Genomic DNA, 16973 nt, shown 5'->3' on the forward strand with positions numbered 1-16973 from the left:
CAGCAGCGCTTCATTTTTCTTCACAGTCTCAGGAGATAGGTATCATCTATGCATTACATGTATTGTGAACTGGTTTACACGATCCAGATTGAGTATCTGACGCATTCATGCTTTGGTTTCATGTTGTGACTCTGATCTTTGAGAAACCTGATGTAGAACACAGAGAACCAGCTTGATGAAAAGAGTTTGCTTGTGGAAAGGCTAAAGTCATCTGACACGCCTCACTTTTCATCACCCTGTTCATCTACCAAACCAAAGGAATAGAAGTAAAGGAATAAATAAAATAGTTATAGAACACTTAAAAAAAACGTTTTAAACTTCAGTTGGCAGTAAACTAAATTTAAAAAGGTGGAATCCTCTACTCGGTTCAATGTCCGTGAGACAGAATCACGAGAAGGAAAAACATTCATAAGCTGAGCCGAACACGTCTTCTACAATCTGTTAGAGCTTTACAGTTTTGTTTACACACTCTTCTCCCTACATGTAGCTGTCCCGCAGCCATCTGGGAACAGTGGTCCAACTGGATTTTCCAGGCTGGCTTTCACACACACACACACACACACCCAGCTGCACCTGTATTTTGCCATTGACACTGGACACCGTTGGTCTCTGAGTCACTGAAGAAAACCATCGTCATTCTGATTAGAGGTCGGTTCACCAGAGAGTCAGAGGAACAGTGAATACATTACTCAGCATTTGCTTTCCCATTACTTCACCAAGGTTGTGCATCAACGGTGTTATCTAAATCCATGTAAATGGGAACAGATCATTCAGTCAACAGCTATGGGTGTACTGCTTTTATGTGCGAGTTAAACTCCAAATTTACAGTATTTATACCTCTTTGCTTGTTCTCTTCACGAAACCACCGTGCCCTTGTTCACTTTCACTAGCAGAATAAAACACATCAAAGTGAAGTGTCAAGGCGTATGCCTCAACATTTCCACCATATTTATACTGTGCACAAAATAAAGTAGAGAATTGTAATATTTCCTGAAATAAAATGCCGCGTCATATTCTACTAAATGGTTTTGACAATGTTCATAAGGTTTTGTAATGTCAGAAATATTTATAATTACAGCTTAATATTAAGGGAAATTCTTGCCCCTTTGAAACTACTTAAATAATATATTTAAAAGAAAAATATTAAAAAGTATCACTTTGAAATGCACCTAGGAATAATGACTAATTGTAATACAAGTTCTATTATCTTTCTTTTTTTTTATCAGCATGCAGAAAAAAAAATAAAGTTTATGGCATGTTCCAAATATCTTTCTAAAAGTATAATTACCCTTGTTATGATCAACTGTAACCCTCTGCTCTGAATACAGTAATATAAAATAAAGTCGTAAAGTGCATGTTTTGAAGAAAATTCTTGTCCTCAATAGCTAGAAATCTTATACCAGACAAAAATAACAGTTTTTTTTTTGTTGTTTTTAAGAAAGAAACTGGTGGGATATTGGTTTTGCTGATCCAGCAGTGTCAGTAGCCTTGTCTTGTTTGTGACCTCTGTCAGATGACAGTGAAGGTCTCCAATAAGCAGTAGTGTTGGTGAGTAGAACTCACTGAACTGTCTCTTCCAATTGCAGTCGCTTCACCTCCTCCTGAAAGAAACAAGTGCCTTCCCATAACAATTCCTGGCCTTCTCTTTAATTGTTTTCTGTGCTCTGCTGCGTCTCTCCCCACCATTGCTCTTTTTTAGCAGCGGCAACAACTCGGATACCTTTACCTCCCCTTTAATGTCACTTGTGTTGCTGACTTCCAAGTTAGTCACGACTTTTTGAAATAAACCCTTATTTGGAACAAACTCTGAGACAACAAACTCTCACGTTTCACAAGCAGCATCTCCAGGGAGGACAGCAGCAGCAGCACAGCTGTCGAATCGGGTTCTTCTTTTTATACCTCGCAGCCGCCTTGAACTTCTCATTAGTTGCAGCGACGTAATCTTGTGTCCGCTCAACATTAGTTTGGATGTGTTCAATGTCAGCTCCTTGTTCCTCTACAAGCATGAAGATATCCATGAAGAGGTCCCTTAGCTCTTTCATATTGTTCTCCAGGCTCAAGAGTTCCTGTGTGTGGGGGAAGATAACATAAATACTATGAAATATGTAAAGAGGAACATTAATTTGATGATGGAGAATATAATCTACAAACTTGCACAATGACTCTTCATGTGACTTTTTCTCCGATATTAAAATTTTGTATATGTTTAAGGATGAATGGGCCAACTTTAACCTTCCTTGGGTCCCTTTTACCCGGATTAAGACCACAACATTAAAATCAGCCAGAGCATGCATGGTTCTGTATGGAGTTTTTTCCAAATCCATTGTGATGCTGTGGAGTATGAAGTGCGCTTCCCATTGTGCATGATGGAGCGGATGACTTCCTAAACTATTCTTAGCATGCAAAGAATGTTGTTGTTGACATAATGATTATTCTTTATGGTGATGGGAGAAAATTTGGGTTTCCTTTGCGCTGGCCTCATGCCAGAGTAACTACGTTCAAATCTACCTTGTAATGTTCAACTTACTCTTAAGGCCTTTAACAGCATGGTTGCTGTTAAAGGCATTAAGCACTGTTAAGCATTTTTTTAGGATTTGTATGTATATATATATATATATATATATATATACAAATCCTAAAAAAAATGCTCTATGTGCAACTTCATATGGAGATCAGTAGCTGCTATGCTTCGCGTGGTATTGCTTCCAGCAAAGTACACTTACTTTCAATTGTGCATATAGGTTAAAAACCTCAGTTCATGTCTCTTTATGTCACTATAAATGTACACAAATAGCAACACCACATTAAATTAGTACACAAAATGACTTGTACTGTGTTCCACTGCACTCTCTATATAAGCATCTCTCAACTGTCTTCTCTTGTGCTGCTGATAAAATCAGGAAAATCCTAATCCTAATGGTGTTCACTGTTCTCTGTGTGGCTGAAACTGATGGTGGAAGTGCATAAATCTCCCACATTTATAAGATCCTCTTGACTTTCCAAATTTGCCACCATCCATCAACCTTCAAAATGTGCTATAATCTAGAGCAGCGGTCCTCAATTGCGGTCCTCGAGGGCCGGTGTCCTGCAGCTTTTAGATGTGTCCCTGGTCCAACACACCTGAATCAAATGGCTGAATTACCTCCTCAGTATGCAGTCAAGTTCTCCAGAGTCCTGCTAACGACCTGATTATTTGACTCAGGAGTGTTGAAGCAGAGGCACACATACGAATTGCAGGACTCTGGCCCTTGAGGAGCGTAATTGAGGACCATAGTTCTAGAGTATGAATTTGGACTCGATTCAGAAACATATTTGTATGTTTCTTTTGATGATGTTTGTCAGATATTAGCTAAAGCATTTTGTCAAGAAACTTAATCTAAAAACATTTTTTATAAAAAAAAAAATTGCATTTAGCTATTCAGCCAGGCATTGACTTCATTATTAATATTTGAAGCCGGGAAAACCTTTTTCAAGGCTTCGTGACCTTTATATATATTTTTTTTTGCTCTTACCCTGTGTCGCTGTTCGATCTCAGACAGTTGTGACCGCGTGATTCTGACATCATTTAGCAAGTTCTCGTTGAACACCTCCCAATTTCCTGTGGCGACCATCTCATCCACCACCTCCTCTGTAACATTCTTTTCCAATATATCCAGTTGCCGCATAATGAAGTGCTTACAGCGCTCCTGCTTGGTCAGCAGACCTTCATTATACTGGCGCATCACCTGGAAGTAATTATAGCAAAAGAGAAAATGAGAAAGGAGGGAGGGCGGTGGGGTAGTGGGGTTGAAGAATGAGAAGGTAGTTCACCCACATCTTTTTTAGCATAAACATAATTTATGTTTGATTTCTTGAGCTTCCCCTCTCTACGCATTTACAGTGCATCTGCACATGTTGGTGTAGAGAGACATAAAACTGAGTAATTATGCAAGTATATGTGTATCAGTTCCTGCAGTGTTGTTTTCTGACTCTTAAATGAGTATTTTTATACAGTACTTATATATTTTTATATATGACAATTTCCTTTTTGATGTCTTTAGTCTTTCCATTTGAAAAAAAAAAATGCATTTATGAAGAACATCTATTCAAATAAATTCAAGCAGCTTTAGAATAAAGGTGACAAAAAAGCTGTTTCAAGTTTCAACGGAAAAAAAAAATAAGGTGTCCTATCCCACCTGCTGGAATCTGCGATGCAGAGCGGCATGCTGGGTGCGTTGTATTCTCACTGCAACAGTGTTAGGTCCCAGCTGCTCCTCAGTTGCTTGGGCTTTTTTTGAAAGGCCCTCTAAACGACGGTGGAGGCTCTCAGCCTGGAGTTTGATGTCTCGTGTTATGCTGCTCTCTTTCTTCATCACGCTAAACCGACGCATGGTTGCCACCAGGGTTTTCTGCTGCTGACAGAACTTCAGGACCTATAGTATTAGACATAACATTTTAGTATGAGCCGCCAATATAACATGAATAAAATGCCAGGTGTCTTCTAAAGGTGTCTTCACACTGATCGCAAACAAGGTGAATGGAGTGAGTGATTTACGTTATCCCTATTTGAAGGCGCCATCAGGGCCGACTTAATGATCGGCGATGCGAACAACCCATTTTGGTCAATGCGAGTGACTCGGATTGGGCGAATAGATCGATACAAAACTGCTAACAGCGCTGTGGATATGCGACTAGAGCAAAGCAGGATTTCGCTCAAGTTCAACAATTGGACCTTTTCTGTCAATTTGTCGGTTTAAGCGCCCTCCTCGTCCAATGGTCTAAACATGTGTTACATATTTAGACCATACAATTAGGCTATATTTCTATTGTGCAATGATTGATTTACTGATAAAAGACAGATGAGCAGGCGCTCTGCAGCGTTGATAAAGTGCAAGTAGTTGGTGCCCCAGAGGGTTATCTGTCCCCCAACGGGGGGGGGGGGGCAGCAGGTCCTCATTCTGGGCCCTGGATGGACAGAAGTACGAACCGGGTGTGTCTCTGTAGAATCTGGTGGACCCATGGACGGCGATGCCATTTTTCAGTTTTCAACATTACATACAGCATCGTGACTCACTTGGTAAGCTCGAGGTCCGCCATGATGAGTTGAACAGACAAGAGGAACCGGAAGGGGAACAGATGCTCCTCCTATTTCACTTGTCAGCGCAAATAACTTGTGAGAGAAAGGCGAAATATCAAGCGACCAATGGCAGGTGATTAAAATAAAATATTTGCCTTGTTCACGTTCAATGTGAACATCCCTTTAAAGCTCTCATCTATATCCCATGTAAATTTGATTTTGCACAATGTGTAATCTTAGCCAAAAAAAAAGACAGTCAAAAGAGAAATAATCATATCAAAACAAGTTCCTGAGTTTTTCTATCCACTGTCGCTACATTTATGCTCAAGAAGGGACATTTTTGTGTTTAGAACTTCATCTTTTTTTTCTTAACGGCTACTCTCAAACTGCCAGTAGCTCACACAATTTATTCATTTAAATGTGGTGGACCGACTTGGTTTTTCTACGTCTTAGCCATTGCGGAAGCAATCTTTGTAGATCGCCCACATCACGCCGACTTCTTAGATGCGCAACAATTTTTTGCCCACACAATTTAGCGCTCCTTATTTACAATCTTGGAATATCAGGCTGTGAGTGTTGTGGAAAACAAGATCCACACATCAACTTGAACACAACACTCCCAGAGCAAAACCTGGTGGTGGCAGTGCCATGTTGTCGAGGGCACTTTCTTCAAAGGAATAATGAAAAGGGTCCGAGTTGATGGGAAGATGAGTGAAACTAATAAAGGACAACCCTGTAAGAAAACAAAGTAGAGGCTGCAAAAGACTTGAGACTGAAATGGAGATTCACCATCCAACAGGACAAAGACCCTAAACATATAGTTAGAGCTGCAACGGAATATGGTTTAGGTCAAAGCTTGTATGTAGCTATGATATTTGATGCAACATGACAAAATGTAAACTAGTTCCCCACTTTTGCTTGACATTTAAGTTTGTCTACCTAACCTCTGTTTCAAGTGTTGAGATGTCATCTCGGATTTGATGAGCTTCAGAGAGATAATTCTGAATGACTGGCTCCTCCTCAAACACCATGGCCAGCTGTGTAATGCCCCCGACATCTGGAGACTCATCATCACCGTCACCCTCCGCCGAGAGAGGATTAGTAGGGTCAGCTGTTGTCTCAGACAACTCCTGAGCCCTCTGTTGCAGCTCCTCCAGTCGATCTCTCATTGTGGAAATCCCTTCTCTTCAAAACTCAAAGTTTTGAGTTTACTGATATCAGCAGTGCTGATTAGATGACTCTGAAAAGAAAGAAGAAACTTAGGAGCTTCATCATAACACACCACAGTGCAATTATTTGAAGAAATAACCAGAAAAGTTCTCTAAAACCTCAACAATAGTCAATATGACTATTCTATTTTCCTAGACAGATCCAGTTTCCCATGCTCCTCTCAACCAACTTTTAAAACTTCACGCTAGATAGTTGTGTAACATTTCTAAAAGCCAAACAAATAAGGGGAAGAAACTGATATTTTAATTACACTTTGGAAAAGTACTTAGTAAAGCAAAACAGATCAAGCGGAGTATGTGTAAAACGTGGAGCAAAGCTTACAGACTATGTTGGTTTTTATGGAAGCAGAGTGGCAGACCAAAAATAACAATAACACATTATTTAAGTGGGGGCTGAAGATTTCGTTCCTTAATTTCACTTTGAGATTATTAAATTACTTTTGAATTAATTTTTTATTGAAGTAACCATTTGATATGTTGTACCATAAAATGGTCGATTGGACTACGGCTCCCAGCATGTGAGACTAAGATTACTAGATATACTAGATATATAGATATACTAAGAAGATTTGGTTTGTCTCCTTCAGATGGTGTCAGCTGCATCGAAGAGACCTCATCTCAGCTTAAGATTCCTCGCGTTTGGACTCATGATGGACTTTAATCAGTTTGAGTGCACAACCAAAGGAAGAACAAGGAGTTTCTTCCCCCTTTTCTGTTGACAGACAAGGCCATCTTTCTGTTTTTGCCCAAGTAGTTCCCAAAGACCGCTAAGAGCCACCCCCACACCGGTCGAAGCGACGTATCTCTCCCTGTACTGGACCAGGAAAGAACTTCTTTTATTTCTTATATAGAAACCAATCTTTGCAGAATTTATTTAGAAAAGGTTCTATGATGATGATTTACTCCAGAAGGAGTTGTTGAACTGTCTCTGAATGTTTCACATGCTGTGACTGAATTCAGGTGATAAGCTGCTTACTGTGTTTTCCTTTATTTGATTACTGTGAAAGCCACCATGCCGACAGTTGATTGTTATAGTGGATTTTTTCATTACTATTCTGGTCGGGCCGTGCCATCGGCGCCAGGTTCATTCTGAACTTTATTGTTATCGCCTTTTCTTTTTCCTCTTCTCTCTCTCTCCTGCTGCTTTGGATTTATGCAGGGTTTCTGTTTCAAGCGTTCATTGGGTCATCTAGTGGCCTTTGTGTCAAGTTTAGCTATCCCTCAGTAAAACTGTAGCTGTGGTTAGCTCAGGCATTGAGCCGCAGCCATTTTGAGCTGGTAGTTTAGCAGCTAAAGCTAGCTTATTGCAGCCACTTGGCTAGTAGCAGGCCTTGCTTTAATGCACCATCACATCCAAATCCATTTCGATGTGTATATAATTTGCTACTGTTTTTCATGGTGATTAGTCAATGCTTAATTAAGTGAGGCCAAATTTAAGTTGGAAAATTACTTTAAGGTTTCTGCATCCCAGTTTCATCATTTTGCTGTTTTACTTGGTTTTCTTGATTTCTTTTATGTTGTTCTGATCTAGTAGATAGTGTTTTTAAGTAGTATTAAACAGAATAATTGCTGTAACAGGCAATTGTTGGTTTAAAAAATCGTAAACTGTTTAACTGTGGTTGTCTGTGATCTTTATATAAGTGATCGAATTGCTCTAAGAGTATGATTCATCCCTTTTGGATTAACAATGCAAATCCATAAGAGATAATATTTTCCTTTGCTCGTGGTTAATGAGTAACATTGACTGGTGACAAGACTACTTCAGTCTTACAACTGACTAGACATCCGTCTTTCATAGTAAGTAAGTTTAATAATTGTTAAGTAATAAATCTTAGCTAGCTATAATCATTAAAGGCTAGTAGCCCTTAATCACAACCATTTTAAAATTTTTGTTGTTGCTTTCCTTTGATTAGAACAACCTTATACATTATAATATCCAATCATAATTATTATTAATATCCATAATAAAAACAGGTACATTTCATGTTTTGATCATTTCACTACAAACTTTGTTGGTAACAGAAAAACTTATTCACCATGGGGTATTTTGTGTGGACCATGCCTCATTTCATCCCCACTTTAGAGATGTTTCACACCCAATTTGACAATCAATTATTTAAAATAATTCTCTATATTATACTCATAGTCCTCCTTAAGGAAACATCGTTTTGTGACTCCAATGAATTATATTTGACTGCTGGAAGTAAGAGTGATTATGGTTTAATGAGAGGTATAAATCGCTCATTTTCACAAGGGACAGCTGATACAAATGGGGATCAGAACATTAATCAATGGAAAAAGGGTGTATATTTTATCTACAAAATGTATCGAAAATACTTCACTGCCACGATGATGCAGAGCAATTCAGTACATGGAAACAGAAATTGTCTGTTTATGGGTACAACATGAAAGTAAGTTGGGACAAAACAGAAATAAAGGGGCAAGAAGGGGAGTTTATCAGTTCACGGTCACAGTGAGGCCGGCTTATTGGGCGAGACTCTGGACAGGTCGCCGGTCCGTCAAAGGGCAACATGGAGACTGTGTCTCTAAATTGCCACACCTAAGGGCTATTTGGAGAGTCCAGTTAATGAAACAATCATGTCTTTGGACTGTGGGAGGAAGCTGGAGTACCAGCAGAGAACCCATGTAAACTACATGAAGAAACCCTGGCTCAGATTTGAACCCAGTACCTTCTTTCTACTAGGCAACAGTGATTAAATATTACCCATAAAAACATTATATTAGAAATTACATGAAATTAAATAACATAGATATATAGAACAGTACAGTGTGTAATGTGCATAAATGCCTGGTTTCCCTTATTTCAGGAATCAAGCCGAATAAAATAATACATGGAACTTCTGTCATTTTCCACTAAGACAGTGTGATTTCAGCTATGTTAAACAGCATAATAAAGGAAAAAAGGGGAAGTTTATCTAGTTGTCTATCTGCACCATCAGTCAGACTCACTGAAGTAGATTCACCCATGAGAACTGAGTTATTTGGCTTTATCAGCAAACCCAGGCAAAACATGGGAGGAATGTTACTTGAGTTTTCATTCCAAGAGAAAAAGTGCCCTTGACATACAGTGCATATCAATTAAATGTAATAAAGAAACCAAACCCAAATAAATAAAACAAACACAAGTGTGTGAAGACATAAACTATAAACATACTGAAATAAAACTAAATATATATTTTTAAACTCTTATTCTGGCTATGCTGAAGCTGAATAAGGTTCAGGAAGAAGGGAAGCATCAACACAGAATCTAATTTGCTCTAAGTCCCTTACATCCAGCAACTATTTTTAATGCATTAAAACAGCATGCCAAACATTCTGAACTGCTTTAGTAGCACGCGGATTTGTACCCTAGAGGTCGGGGCATAATCTTTGGCGAGCATGTGATTGTATTGTGGGAACAGAGTGTTTGGATGTTAGGAAATGAAGCATTGCTAATCACGGACTAACCCATTTCTCCATAGATTCTAAAAGTACAAGTTTGTCTGTAAGTGTTTCAGTGAATGTAAAAGTCTTATACCTCAAAAATAAGTATCCTGAGCTCCTCATTTTTGCCCTCTTTTTCCTCCCTACCTGTTCGACACCGAGGAGCTGATTAGAAAATTGCTGGAAGGATTTAGGAGCACATTCTCCAGTGTTTAGCCTAAATATCTGAAAGAAAGTGGAACATGGTTCAAGGAGTTCACCCTCTCTCTCTCTCCTTTTGTTTAGTAAAATAAGCAAATAATGTTTTTTTTTCTTGTCAAGCATCTGCTCCTTTGTCTGCATTTCTGAAGGAAACCCTTTTGTTGACATTCTCTTGTTTCCATGCTGGTACAAATGAAGGAGTGTCCAAATGTACTTTATTCATTTTTACATTGTCTCTTTAGTTCAGCAAATTATGTTAAATTATTGTTTTGGTTCCAAGGACATTCCTAAATAACTTGACAAGCTACTGTTACAAATATCTTCCTTAACTGGATGCTCCTGGTAGAAAATCCCAAAGAGTAGAGAGAAATGAGAACTTATTCATACTACATAGGTCTGGCTATACCTCAGTATAGTTTCCTTATATTTGTTTTGTGTGTATATTAGAAGGCAGTACAACTGTGGTTAAAATTCACTTATACAATTCCAATGCTGAATTTTATACTTTACCTTACTGTTTCATCAGAGGCTGAATAGTCAGGAATCCCATTTTGACCTTTATAGTAATCAGTAGTTGTCACTCCATGATCTCCTGTAAGTCTAAGCTCAGTTGATGCTTATCAGCTGTGAGTAAAATATTTTAATACTCGTTGACAGTAATACCAAGAGCCGTTTGTCAGGAAAGTTCCACTCCAAGCTCCAAGAGTTTTGAGGAAGTGTGAGGAAGCCAGTTTCAAGCACCACCCCTTTCTCTGGAAAAAAAAGCATGCAGCTGGCCAATAAACAGCAGCTCAAAGGCCTGTTTGCTTACACAAAGAAATGAGAGGTGACGTGATTAAGTCAATGAGGAGGCAGGGATGGCATGGCGAGCACAGTGAATTCATAAACCCTACCCCCAGGCTAATTCTTGGAGAGGAAAATAGAGCAGAGCAAATAGAAGAGTATTGTGTACACTGCTAATGCCAAACAATGGAAACTGCAGTTAGAGTGTCAGCCTTAGCATTGGGTTTCTGACCTGCCGAGTCAATTTTATGTGAGGTTTCTGAGTTCCAGGCTTTAAAACCTAATCTAATGGTATAAGACCCTGATATATCTGCTGAGCATTTTTGATAAATTTCTACTGACAAGCCCCATATATCCAGGAATGCTTTCAACACAGTAAGAGAGATTTTCACTCAGAACAGCGCTGTAAAGTGCTTTGCTTGTCCCTTCTCCAAGAAAGTCTTCCAAGAAAGTTCATTAGAAAAAAAATGGGTTTCTGGCAACTTTAATAGAAACAATATTTTGAGATTTTTAAACAGTCTTCAATGTATAAAACTAGAAAAAAATGACTAATGAAAACAATGCAAAATCTTAATAAGTTAATATAATGTTATTATACGTTATGGTTCTAAAACAACCTGAACATATGTACCTGCGGATACTGCAGTGCTAATTTTAATTTATGCAAACAAAACCAACACATTTATTTATCATATTAAACTTCTCCAACACAGCTACTCAAATATTCATAACAAAACGGGGTTGACAGACTAGGCTTGTTGCAGGTTTTACTGCCACCATGGAAATGCTGATTTGTTGATAATGTAGCATAGAAGTTTAGATCACAATATCAGAACACTATACTTTAGTGGTATATGTCAAAAACTAAAAAAAATAAACAATTATCAGGAGGAATTACCCACCCACGCCCAACATCAAAGGAGTGTGCATAATTTCAGTATCACATAAATAGTACGATAATAACAATCCCTAAAAGGTAGATATAGTTATCACAATAAAGGTAGACAATTTTTTTCTGATCATACCAGCTTTCTTTCAACCTTATCACAATGAAAACAGGCTTTTAGTGCAGAAGGTGAGCCTGTGTTCTGAGGATGATTAGTACCCCATCATTTGGCTCTGATTATTTTCTGTCTATCGCTGCTTAAGGATTAACCTCACAAACCTTTGGGAAAACATGATCCCATCTTGAAATCTCTTAATTAGTTCTAGTCTATTCAAAATGTGATTGAACTTAAAGCTAAGTGTGTGTTTGCCACCAGAATGCTTGCATACAGATTGGGAAAAAGTATTCCAAATTGGTTTGCATAGCTGCTTATACATTTGTTTGGAAACACTGTCATTTAAAAACAATCCAAAATATTATAAAAGGCATAAAATACATTGTGTATATATATATATCTCAAGTATTTTTTTTTTACATTAGACTATTTTGGAAAGGTTGAATTTATCTGAACATTTTTACATAGCTTGATATTTGTTCCAAGTTTTATTTATGCTGAGCACCTCTGTTGCTCAAAAGATTGATTTTAATATGATCTAAGTCTGGATAAATAAAGTTAAATAAATGTCTATGTCTCATTGACTCCATCCATCCATCCGTCCATCCATCCATCCATCGCTATACAATACCTAATACATGGACGAGGAGTTTGGCTAATGTTCTTCTGAGTAAGTTTTGAATAAGGCAAGAAAATGTGTACAAAGTATGGTCACAATAATATTTTTAGCAGTTAAAGTAATTTGATGTTATAGCCAAAGCAACAAGTCAAATCTAAGATAGCTCTGTTATTTATTACATTATTATACACTGTAAATATATAAAGTTTGATTTACAACCTTATCAGCCTTCTTCCACAATTTGTTATATCTGTGTACATTGAAATGACAACCACATACGGTAAATTTAACTGGTTACCTATCATTACCTGTTTTGTTTGTTGTATGCGCTGTTCCCTTTGTGCCCTAGTTTCTTTTGAAAAAGAGATTTTTAACTCTATCAGACATTTGTACCTTCATAAACAAATCATATATAAGATAGAATTCCAACCAAGAGTATTGCTAATTCTATTTTGTAAAGAGTGGAAGACTTCTAATAATTTGCCACCAGTCTTTAAATCTAACTACAGTACCACAAAGCAATGTTTTCTCTGAATACAAACAGCATACACTAACATGTTTGCAAAAGTCACACACAGTTGAGCAATGGTAATAATTACTTCTCAACAGTGGCATGATTGATGATTTTTGAACCACAACTGGAGACTTCACATGTGATGTGTAATAAACCTAAACACTTCTAATCTGGTCAACATTAGCTGAAATGTATATTGGAAGTGCATGTACATTACATACATTACATACATTACATAGGATAACTATTTTCAAACATTAATGGTCTCATTTCCACAACTGGAGAGAAGCAAGGGGCTGCAGTTTTGGGCAGCATGACATGAAACAAATGTGATGTCCGCTAAAAAGAAATAAGTATTTATGAGAAAGTATTAAAAAAGGCAAAAGAGTACAATAAAATGAGAGTATTTGAAGATGAACATGCCATCATGTTTTAACCTAATTGAAGAAGAACATGATCTGAAAAGCATTAAAGTGAAATATCTCCCTGGTGTTTTATCTCAAATGCACTCAATTTTGTAGAGCATGTTGGGGTGTCTCAGTCACTGTATCAAGCGAAGTTTGTCTCACAATATAGCTGCCGGAAAGCTCTCTTGGTATTTCTATAACTGAGGGGATGTCAGAAGCAGAGCTTTGATATTTCCACTGAAAGGAAATGAGAGAAAGACAGAAATACAGAGAAATGGAGGAATAGAAAAACTCCCAAACAGCCTCTCAGTTTCATCCTTGAACGAGAAAGAAAGAAAATATGTATTTTCCTTTTCTCTCTGAAAGTTACTCTAATAAAATGGTGTATGATTCTGACTTAGAGTGAGAGGTTCATAATATTACCAATATATTTCCCACTTGATGTCAGCTACATGAGGCTAAAACCTTTGCTGTTACAAGGAAAACAGTCTTATGCTATTTAATTACAGAGGAAAGGTAAACGAGATTACATTGCAGGGGTAATAATTTAAAACATTTACCTCAGAAAATGGTGTTTTGTGTTTTGGTTTTGCAAGTTTATCGTAATTGCACTGTTGATCCATGGTGTATACTTCAACGATGTGGCGACGCAGAGAAAGCTCCATCGTACTATGTAAGGATGAAATAGCAGGGCAATATTCAACTTTTAAAAGAAGACCAGCATGAGAGTGATATATGGGTCACACACCAGGAGTGTTAAAGAAAAAAAAGGGGGAGATAAATGAGTAAGGGGGATGAGATGGTCAGGGGGGCAAGGATAATGAGGTCAAAACCATTGTCATTAAGCCCAAGATTGATACTAGGGTTGGTGCCTTTGACTACTAAAATGACAGTTGGTGACCTGAAAATTACATGCTCCCCGCAGTAGGTGAATGACTTTTAATCTTGGGTCATTTAGGTTTCCATTTTTACATGAGCATAGTGGTAGTTTGAGTTGATTTTCTGTTTTTATTATTACATGGAGATTGTTAGTTTTTAGGTTTCAACAACAATATACCTGTTGTTGTTTTTGGCAGTTCAACTTTGGAGCTATTGGCCCCATTTCCAATTTCCGCCCCTATTCTGCTATTCTATCCCAACCTACTTCTATTTCATACCAATGTGTTTAACTATGGGATATCAGTAACATTTAGGAATACTTTTGATTCGATTTGGAACTATATAATTAAAAGGGTGCTTACATTTCTAGTGTATATTTATTTTATTGTATATTATGTGTTAAACATTTTATAATGCACTCTATTCACAATAAATGTGGTTCGGATCCTCCGACTGAGACAGTCTGTTCACTCAACCAAGACATTTGTTATTATTGAAAATGAGGTGTTAACATATTAAAACTATGTAAAAGGAGTAATAAGTCTGAAAAATTAATTTATTTTTATTTACACTTTAACAAAAAAAGCATTTTGAAAACATATGAAAATAATCCATATTGGCATTACAGCAGTTAAACCCTTCTAATAATTGCAGACCAGCTTTTTGTATGTTTCAACCAGTATTTTGACAGTTTATTTTATATTATGTGGGTTAAGCCCGATGGGTCAATTTGTTTAATCTCCGCCTCTAAACAACATGTAAAATGGCTTTTTTTCTTTTCTAATTGGCTCACAGGCGAAAGGCTAAAATGTCTCCAAAACAATCTTTTGTTTTATTTTTTATTTTATTATTGCTCAAATACTCTAAACATTGCAGTCATTTAAAAAAGCACTAAACAAAACACACATCTAACTGCTCAAACCGCCCATATCTGGAATCAAGTGAAACTAGAGAGAGTCTAGTTTTGTGAAGCTCGTCTTCTTAACGCCGTATCTGGTGATATAATTTCTGTATGCATTCAAGCTTATGATCTATTTTTCTGCACTGCTTTGTGCATTACAGATCTAACGTTGTGCACAATTGTAAATTTTGATGATACAAAATGTGTTGATGAAAGACTATTTCAAAGGCAAAAAGGCTCTTTTACTTTATGAAGTGAAAAACACAGTTTTGGCTAAACTGCACAAAAATCACAGCTCCAACTGGCACAGTGCTTACTAAAACTTTTTTTATAACAAATATTGTTCAACTGATTCACTCCAAATTTGTTGCAGTTATAGTCAAGATGTGGATCTATAAAATCTGATGCTTTTCGGTTTTCAAAACAGTGTTCAAGGTTTTTTGTAATGTTTATTTAGAGGAAAATGTGGGCAAGGGTCATTTTTTTCTTTGTTCAATCATCAATATATCAGGCGTAGCAACAGTTGCAATAACGCTTTCACAGGGAAAATATTATTTTATGTCTTACTGGTACACAGGTAATAAAGGTTTGCATTTATACTAAAATCCTGAGGGCTTAAAATCTATACACTCAACAACCGAACATTTTCACTTATCCACTTATCCTTGAAGATGGACTACAAAATTGCAGCAAAAAAAATTAAAATTTGAAAGAGAACAGACAAAATGGAACTGCTTCCAAAATATGAGCCAAAAAGAAAATATAAAGATATTTCTTCAGCAACTGGAAAGCAACTGTTTTCTGCACTCCTAGAGACTCTATGTATGCAGAAAAATGTATTTAAGGGATGAAAAAGTGTCCTCTTTAAAGTTGGCAATCCTGTTCAGAAACACGGTTTGTTATAGTGGGTAAAATTGTCCTTCCATTCTGACAGTAGTCAATACATTATGTATTAAGAAAAAGGAGAGTAAAAAATCAATCCCTGTGGGAGCTGCAGGCCTGTAAAAACTCTCACCAATTCCTGCTCTTCACACTGAAGAGCAGGGATTGGTGAGAGTTTTCTTCCTGCTCTCGCTCACCTCTGTCCCTCGAGTTCCAGGGTTATCACCTCATCTATTGGTTGTACCACATGCCAATCATTCTGACATGCCCACGTAACGCCAGCGTGCGTGCACATTCCTTGTTAGATTGGGCTTGCTGGCTGCTGTTAGCTTAGCGGTTGGCTTCGGTGTTTGCCGTTCATCGTAGCTTTGCTGCGAGTCATGGCTGAGAGTCGCAGGAAGCAAGCCTTGTTCATGTTTATGAGAATAAGAATAAGGCCTCAGTAGAAATAAATAAGACCAGAGTGGATTAGGGAGATTTTTTTTCTCGTAATCCCCCAGGAGAGCAAGGTCTTGCACATGCGCAGTTCTTTATAAAGAGATGTGGGAAACGTCAGGAAAAATCGCAGACCCTTGCTTTAAGTTAACAAAATCAAAAGATTTCAGATGAAGGATTTTATTTCATATTTGAAAATGCTGGCCAGAGACCATTCATCATTACTATTCCTATAATAATAATAAAAATATATCTATATGCATAAAAATGAGAGCAGGTGGAAGATATTTTTTTCTACTTTTTATTTTTCTAGGTAATAATCCTTCTATATTATACAATCCAGGTATTCACCTGCATTTGAAGATGACAGCCATGCCCTAAGCAAAAAAAAAAAAAAGGTGACCAAACGGATGCTAAATGACATTTACCATAAGTGTCAGGATCCACAGGGGTGTGATAACTTATGGTAGCTCCCTGGGGATCCTGCAGGCTATGTTTTCATTAGTCTTTGTATTGTTAACCCCTAGATCCTCCGTGTTATCATCTGTTTGTGTTGTACATTCATATTTGTTAGTGATTTGTGTCTTGGCTAGATTTGTCCTTTCTTAGTACTACTTTAGTT

At 37.4% G+C, this 16973-nt stretch overlaps 1 protein-coding gene across 2 annotated transcripts; it reads right to left on the reverse strand.

Annotated features, from left to right (window-relative positions):
* Window positions 1-1267: 1267 nt before the first annotated feature.
* On the reverse strand, window positions 1268-10633 carry LOC105936164 (syntaxin-19). 2 transcript variants are annotated; one of them, XM_021323728.2, is made up of 5 exons: window positions 10446-10633; window positions 6001-6296; window positions 4176-4412; window positions 3513-3725; window positions 1268-2066 (listed from the first exon to the last, which is right to left on the reverse strand). In XM_021323728.2, exons 2-5 carry the CDS (start codon window positions 6223-6225, stop codon window positions 1830-1832), a joined length of 912 nt encoding a protein of 303 aa, XP_021179403.1. In that variant the 5' UTR covers window positions 6226-6296; window positions 10446-10633; the 3' UTR covers window positions 1268-1829. The 2 variants fall into 2 exon arrangements, with proteins under 2 accessions (XP_021179403.1, XP_012732301.1); XM_012876847.3 differs by having other exon boundaries at window positions 10441-10633.
* Window positions 10634-16973: the final 6340 nt, after the last annotated feature.

This window comes from Fundulus heteroclitus, unplaced genomic scaffold (assembly GCF_011125445.2).
Source record: "Fundulus heteroclitus isolate FHET01 unplaced genomic scaffold, MU-UCD_Fhet_4.1 scaffold_175, whole genome shotgun sequence".
NCBI classification, from domain to species: Eukaryota; Metazoa; Chordata; class Actinopteri; order Cyprinodontiformes; family Fundulidae; genus Fundulus; species Fundulus heteroclitus.

Excerpts from the sequence above, each read along its gene's own strand:
- LOC105936164 (XM_021323728.2), bottom strand. The coding sequence starts at position 6,225 with ATGAGAGATCGACTGGAGGAGCTGCAACAGAGGGCTCAGGAGTTGTCT. Across the intron at positions 4,413-6,000 it reads TCTCAACACTTGAAACAGAG|GTCCTGAAGTTCTGTCAGCA; the intron begins GTTAGGTAGACA and ends CTAATACTATAG. Across the intron at positions 2,067-3,512 it reads AGATCGAACAGCGACACAGG|GAACTCTTGAGCCTGGAGAA; the intron begins GTAAGAGCAAAA and ends CCCCACACACAG.